Below are 7,283 nucleotides of genomic sequence, written 5' to 3' on the forward strand. Positions count from 1 at the left end.
CCCTGGGCAGGTTCTTACCCTCCCAGTCCAGTCACTCAACAGTGACCTGAGGATAGCAGGCCAGTTGAGCTGACACTAGCCAAGGCCTCGACAGGATCACAAAGGGTCTGACTTAAGATCTGTCTTGGGCTGATCCTGTGTCTCCTGGACACTGAGCCTCATTTGGGGCATGACACAAGACAGTCTTCTAGGACCAAAGCACCGGGAACCAAAGTCAGATTAAAATGAAGTGTTAAGCTGAGCCTGGTGGTGCAGGCCTGTCATGCCAGCTAATTGGAAAGCTGGGGCAGGAGAACTGTAAGTTCAAAGACTGCCTGAGCTGTAGAGTAAGTTCAAGACCAGCCTGGGCAACTTAGTAAGACCCTGTCTCAAAGTAAAGTAAACGGTGCTGGAGGTGTGGCTAGGTATAGCCAGATTTTGTCTCAAAACCCAAGGGATAATGTTTTAACTCAGTGGTAGAGCATGTACCTAAAACACCTAGTGAGGGATTGGAGGCAGGACTCAATGGTAGGGCAGCTGCCTAGAATCCCCCAGTGAAGGGCTGGGGGCATGGCTCAGTGGTAGAGCCTTTGCCTAATATGTGTGAGGCCCTGGGTTTAATTCTCAGTGCCATTAAAATAAAAAATGATACAAGTTTTAGACACAACTACTCAATCTTAGAAGTCACATGCCTTGGGTCTATCAGTACCCTCTCCCTTGTCTGGTGGCTGCTTCACTGGACAGCTTGAATGACAGGCCATTTCCTCCATGACAGAGAGTTGCACTAGGTGGTGCTGGCCTTGAAGGCTGCAAACCTGGGTGGGAAGGAGCCCCATGGGAGGGCTAGCTGCCCCACATTTTGGGTCTCCCTGTGAAATACACCTAGTGAGATGAGGTCAGCCGCCTGCTGGGAGCACCCTGGATCCCTGGGCAGCCTTCCCCTGGTCCCTGCCCCTCACCTGAGTCGGTCCTCATCCAGGAAGTCCACAATGTTACTGCGATCATTCACGGTGCTCACGTACTGACGCAGCAGCTCTTGTTCCCGCTGCTGGTCTTGGGGGGACTTCAGACCCTCTGCAGGGACAGTCAGCCATCAGCAAATGCCCTGGCCCCATTCTGCTCAGGGACAGGACATCCCCACTGCTTATGTAGGACCTCCCCCCTGGAGAGGAGAGTCGGGTACTGGGTAGAGGCTCTGCAGCAAAGGCTGGATGAGAGACAGCGGTCAGCCTGAGTGTGTGGTCTTTCCCACAAGGCGGCACTGTGACAAGCCGGGCTGAAGCTGGGGTCCCACATCCCACCATGTCCACCCAGGGAGACAGCATACAACCACAGGGCAGAGCGTGATCTGGGAGGTCATATCCAGGATGGCAGGGGTGCGACTGTCCTCAATTCACAAAGTACCTCTCCCACATCAAGCCCTTGAACACAACACCAATTGTCTGGGGGTCCTTTCTTTGGAGAACATGAAACACAGGCATAGAGAAGCTAAGACAGCGGCATGAGGTCACACAGCCAGAAGTATACGAGCTGAAGCCACGTGGCTTGACCACAAGAACCCAGGGAAGCTATACACGTGGGCCTGTGGCTCTCAGGCCCAGCTTCCTGAGACAGACACTCACCCGGTTTGGCCATTAGTTGGCGCAGCTCGCTCTCTAAGTCCATCTGCTGCTCCTCCAGGTGCTGGTCCTTGGACCTGCAGGACACAGAGGTCTGAGGCCCAGCCTGACATGGCTGTGCCCACCACACCTCCCAGCCATCCCTGCACACCATAGCAGGACCCAGGGCCTCACTTGTACATGAGTTCTGACTCCAGCCTCAGTAGCAGCTGCTTCTCATGGATGAGCCGGAACCAGTCCACCATGAGGGCATCCTCTGTGACGTCTGTGGAGAGCCACGGGTGGGCAGGGAGGCCGTAGAGGACCCAGCCACCACCTCAATGCAGAGGGGCCCAGGAAGGCCAAGCTGAGCCAGCAGGGGTGTGGCCAGGCTGCAGCCGGTAAGGGCTAAGGATAGTTAGTGTAGATGTGTTCATCCAGTGTGGATGTGTCCAGTCTAGGGGTGATAACCTACAAGTGGACTGCAGCCAGCTCATGGCAAGCTGTAGGGTATGATCAGTCCATGAGGGTGTGGCCAGACAATGGGGGTGTGATCAGCAGTAGGGCATGGCCCCTGGCGGAGCATAGCCGTCAGTAGGGGTGTGCCCCAGGCTTACCTCCCTCTGCTGCCCGCAGCCGCTTCTCCAGCTCCACGCCTCTGAGCTCCAGGGTGTCCAGCTGACTTTCAATGTATTGCAGTTGCCTCTGAATCTCCTCCTGGGGGATGTAGTCAGGGTGCAGCTGGGGGACCAAGGAACAGTGAGAGCAAGCACAGGACCAAGGCCCAGCCTCCCGCAGCCACCCAGCTTACTCACTCTGATAGGGGAGGTCACAGTCTCGCCAGGTGGAGGAGGGGTGCTGGCCAGGCCCGCAGGCTTCCCTGGAAAAGGAACAGACTGAGGAGGCTCAGGGCACAGAGCCCAATAAAACCTGGATGTGGCCTGGATAAGGTCTGACCCCTCTATTCTAGGCCCAGGAAGTTCCTACGCATGCCCCAAAGCTCCAGCAGGCATCGTCCCCTTTACCCACATCAAATAGAATGGCACCTCTGGCTGACCTGGTGTACCCCTAGTGGGCTTTGTTTTCTCCTTCCAGCTGCAAGCCTGAGTTTCCTTCTCCACGGGTTCTGGCCGAAGCCAATCAGCAGAGACATCGAGGCTAGCAGGGATGGCCAGTTTCTTACGGTGGGATGGGGATGGAGAACGGGCTGCCCATACAAAGGTAAGGGGTGGAGACATGTGTCAGGCTAGCCATAGCCCTTGAGCAGCACCACCAGGAGCAGCGGCACTGAACCTCTGATCTGACTCAGGACAGCCAGTGTTGCTGTCCTGAGCGGTTCCTGAGGAGACACAGGGTAGGGCCTCTGTCTTGCTCCGACTGGCCATGTCCACCCAGGGAGACAGCATACAACCACAGGACAGAGCGTGATCTGGGAGGTCACCCACAGACAGAACAACAGTGCTAGGAGCAAACATGGACACCACACACGTGCACACAGTGAACACTGCAGCACCCAACATGCAGGTACACACATACATCCTTACCTAAACATACACACGCACACATTCAGTTTATTCCTGAACACACACGTGAATGCATACATTCTGTGTCTGAATACATGTGTGCATACGTGTCCCATATATGCACACACATGCTCACACATATATCCTGTGCCTAAACACACATGCGCGTCATATCTGAACACATGTGCACATGCACGCATCCTGTCTAAACACATATACACCTGTGTATCCCATATGTGAGGACATGTGCACATATCTGAATGCACACATTTTATACATGAGCATAAATGTGCATGCATGCATGTATGTTATGGTTGAGCACAAATACAATATGTGAGCACAGGTGCACACATGTATCCCATGTCTAAGCCTTCAAGTGCATATATGCACCCCATACCTACATATGTGTACATACACGCACCCTGTGCCTGAACACACATGTGCACACATACATTCCATGCATGGACTCACATGTGCATTCATACATCCTGTGTCTAAGCCTGAAAGTGCACACATGCATCCCATACCTAAATGTGTATACATACATGCACCTTGTGTCTGGACACACATATGTGAACACACCTGTGTATACATGCAACCCATGTATGAACACTGGCAAATGCATGTCTGACATGTATACATGTATGCCTGCACATTCATCACACATGTGACTTTATAGGCATGCATATACCCCATGAGTGAATACACATGTGCACATATGCGTCAATGTGCACAATGCATCCCACATGTGCACATATTCACATACATGAACACGTGTACATACATGCTTTTCACACACGTGTACATGCTCTACATGCATCCACTTGTGTGTCTGAACACATATGTGCAGGTACATGTCACCTGAACCTGTGTACACATGCATTCCACATCAGAATACACCTGAACATGCATGTGCACCCATTATCCCTTGCTGAGCAGGGTAGTGGGAGCACACCCCACACACTGGACACAGGCCTGGGTTCCCATCACACACTGACACACGCCCGGGTTTCCAGAAGCATTACCTGTGAGGCTGGGCCTGGGGCCAGGCATGCCTGGCGTCCTTTCAGGCTGCACAGGAGTCAAGGTGGTGCGGATGTCCCCTTTAAGGCTGCTGGAGGCCTTCCTGGAAATGTCCTTGACCCTCAGCTCTACCCGGACCAGTGGCTCCTTCTGCTCCACAGCCCTGGGTAGAAGACAAGGTCAGTCCTGCCTTGGGTGGGGACAGCCAGGAGGTCACCCCAAAGCCATGTTGCAGGTTCAGATGGACTGGCCTCTGGCCTCCAGCTCCATAACCCAACCTGTTTCTGCCCTCAGGGCACAGGAGTGTGGGCCTCCACCTGCCATGGGGAGGCCACCTCCAGGAACTGAGACAGACTGTGGTCCACACAGACCAAATACCCTGACGCCCACCCCAGGCCAGGCTCTTGTGAGCTGCTGGGCACAGTGCAGCTGCTGCCCATGTCCACTGCATCCCTTAAGTCACCCCACCAGGACGAGGTGTCCTTGTCAGTGTCTCCATCACTTGGCTGGTGTCAAGAGTCCCAGGACACTCAAGCTGGTGTGACCCAATTTTCTGAAAGGTGCAGGTTCTTGCCAGAGCTGTGCCAACTGTTGGATGTGCACTGTCATGTGCCCATAAGCACTTATTAGGCACCTGCTGTGTGCTGGCTCCATTCATGTTGTAGACCCATGAGTGTATGCCCTGGCAGGGTGAGGCCCACAACCTCCCACCCCCAGCCCCTCACCCTCCATCCCCACTCACTTCTCAGCAGGATTCTTCTTATCCACAGGCCTCAGGCGGGCCCGCCATCCTTCTGGTCCCTCCTCCTGGCCTTCCTGGGGGGGCACACCTGGACCTGGGTTGGGGGCAAGGAAAGATCAAGCAGATAACCCAGGTTATAGGTGTCTCCTTATAGTCAACCCCACCTTTGGACATCCCCAGAGCCAGCCCAGCATACAGGATAGAGGCAGGCCTTCTAGCCTGACTGACCACTGCACTATGTGCCCCTGAGCACCATGAGCCCTCTCTGGGCCTCGATTTCCAATCTGTCAAAAGGGTGCCAACATACAGGGAAGCCTTGTGGACTGACTCTGTGATGTGAGGAAGAATGGCTGGGAATAGTTGCCCATCTGTAGCCCTTCTTAGTCAACAGGGAGTTCAGTCAAAGGGAAAGTTCCAGAAAGGCACTTTGTGTAGTGTGTCCCAAACCCCATTTGATGGTGCCATCAGAGTCAAAAAAAAGGGCCCTGGACAGAGGTATGACAAACTGGGGTATCTAAGAAAAGCTGTTGGGGGGCAGCATGACCCCAATCATAAGCGAGGCCATTGTGAGTATGGATAGGTCTCCTCCTGGGGTCACAGCTGAGGACCAAAGCCACAGGGGCTTGGGCTGAGGCATGAGGCTGGGACACTGGTCACAGAATGACCCTGAGACAACGGCCACAGCCACACCAGAGCAGCAGGTGAGGATCCAGGGGAGGTGATAAGGCAAGTGGCATAGAGCATTGTGGGTCCAGGAGCTGGGCCACAGAACAGCACAGTCAGAAGGCCCTTCAGTGAGAAAGGCAGCCAGGGCTCAGTGCAAAGCCTGGCAAGCAGTAGACCCCAGGGGCCTGCACCCGTCCCTACCCCATGTCAGGGGTTCTTACCCTTTGCTGTCAGAGCCCTTGGCTGTGGCTGGGAGACAACACCAGTTTTGCTGACCCCTGAGGATACAGCCAGATTCCTATTGCCAGCCTGGGGTGATACAGATGCCCGTGGGGTAGAGCCCACATTCAGGGGGACTGGAGACTCCATCCTCGAAGCAGAGCTAAGGGCCTGGGGAGTGGCTGTGTGTGACAATTTGGCTGGGGGAACTTTTTGTGACACTTCATTCTTGGGAAGGGCATTGTGGGCAGGGGAAGTGGCTGCAGAGGGCCTGTGGGAAGAGAGCATGTGTCAGGCATGGGTGGATACAAGAGCCCTCTCCCCCACAGAGCTAGTTGCCAAGGTGCCGTCAATGAGTGGAGAACCGTCCCCACCAGGGATGGACGCCCATGACATCTACTGTGGCAGCTACTCGTGTTGGTAGCAGATTTCTGCTCCTATTAAATCTAGTGTCTGCTGTGATTAAAATGTCCCCCAAATATACCATGCATGGGGTGCCAGAGCTGAAACACCATAGAGGTGCCCTGGTTGGAGCCACAGACTGGTCTGCACCTGCTCAGCTCAGCTAATAACTGACTCACAGTCAGCACCAACCGCACCCAGGCTGCACAGCTCTGAGCCAACTTGATTCTCCCAGGCAGCAAGCCTGCAGGAAGAGGGGCTGTAGGCTCCCAGAGCCCAGGTGAAACCAGGCACTGCCCGAGTCCTGCCCAGCCTGCTCCACGGGGGCTGAGATGGTGCCTCATTGCATCTCAGGATCTGTAGCATGTTCAGTCTCCTCCCAACCCTAGGACCAGCCCAGGGATCTCTGGGCACCAGTCTGAGTAAAGTCAGGAAGTTCCAAGGCAGGAATGCCTCACCCTGAAATCAAGCGCCAACTTGGGACGGAACCTCCTGATTCAGAGATGCCTGTGCTGGGTTGAATGGGATCCCCTAAAACTCAGGTCCACTGAGGAGTGAAGGGAGTGATCTAATTCAGAAAAAGGTGGATGTAGTCACATTAGAAGGTGGTCACGCTGGGGGATGGTGGCCCCATTCAAAACTGGTGTCCTTATAAAAGACAGAATCTGGTGGGTGCATATACCTATGAGCCTAGCACTAGGGAGGCCGAGGCAAACGGATTTGAAAGTGAAGGCCAGCCTGGGATACATAGTGAATTTGAGGCCTGGAATACACGAGTTCCCATCTCAAAACCCCAGGCCTGGGCCTAGAAGATGGCTTAGAGGAGCAAACCATTTGCCATGCAGCCTGAAGACCTGAGTTCCAGCCCCAAAAGCCAAATGCGGGTGGAAAGAGAGAACCTACTCCACAAAGTTGCCCTCTGACCTCCAGGTGCTGACATTTAAACTCCCGCTACACACATCATACTCAGAATTTCTTTTAAAAAGCCTGAAGGTATAGCTCGGTTAGTAGAAAACTTGTCTAGAATCCCCCAGTGAGGGGCTGGGGGCGTGGCTCAGCAGTAGAGCACCTGCCTAGCCTGTATAAGACTCTCCTCTCCTACTATCTCCAGCACCACATCCAAAAAAAAAA

General features: G+C 54.2%; 1 protein-coding gene across 5 annotated transcripts; it reads right to left on the reverse strand.

The window, feature by feature from the left end:
• Positions 1-36: 36 nt before the first annotated feature.
• On the reverse strand, positions 37-7,221 carry LOC103728640 (MICAL-like protein 2). Of its 5 annotated transcripts, XM_029560382.1 has the most exons (11): positions 6,611-7,221; positions 5,753-6,021; positions 4,866-4,959; positions 4,126-4,286; positions 2,635-2,784; positions 2,393-2,457; positions 2,195-2,318; positions 1,773-1,863; positions 1,602-1,675; positions 939-1,053; positions 38-187 (listed from the first exon to the last, which is right to left on the reverse strand). In XM_029560382.1, the coding sequence occupies exons 2-11, from the start codon at positions 5,898-5,900 to the stop codon at positions 97-99; spliced, it is 1,113 nt and encodes a 370-aa protein (XP_029416242.1). In that variant the 5' UTR covers positions 5,901-6,021; positions 6,611-7,221; the 3' UTR covers positions 38-96. The 5 variants fall into 5 exon arrangements, with proteins under 5 accessions (XP_008824832.2, XP_029416242.1, XP_017651981.1 ...); XM_008826610.3 differs by lacking the exon at positions 6,611-7,221 and having other exon boundaries at positions 37-184; positions 5,753-6,561; XM_017796492.2 differs by lacking the exon at positions 6,611-7,221 and having other exon boundaries at positions 5,753-6,561.
• Between the last annotated feature and the right edge of the window lie 62 nt (positions 7,222-7,283).

The sequence above is a fragment of the Nannospalax galili genome, unplaced genomic scaffold (assembly GCF_000622305.1).
Source record: "Nannospalax galili isolate Female #2095 unplaced genomic scaffold, S.galili_v1.0 C50117021, whole genome shotgun sequence".
Lineage (NCBI taxonomy): Eukaryota > Metazoa > Chordata > Mammalia > Rodentia > Spalacidae > Nannospalax > Nannospalax galili.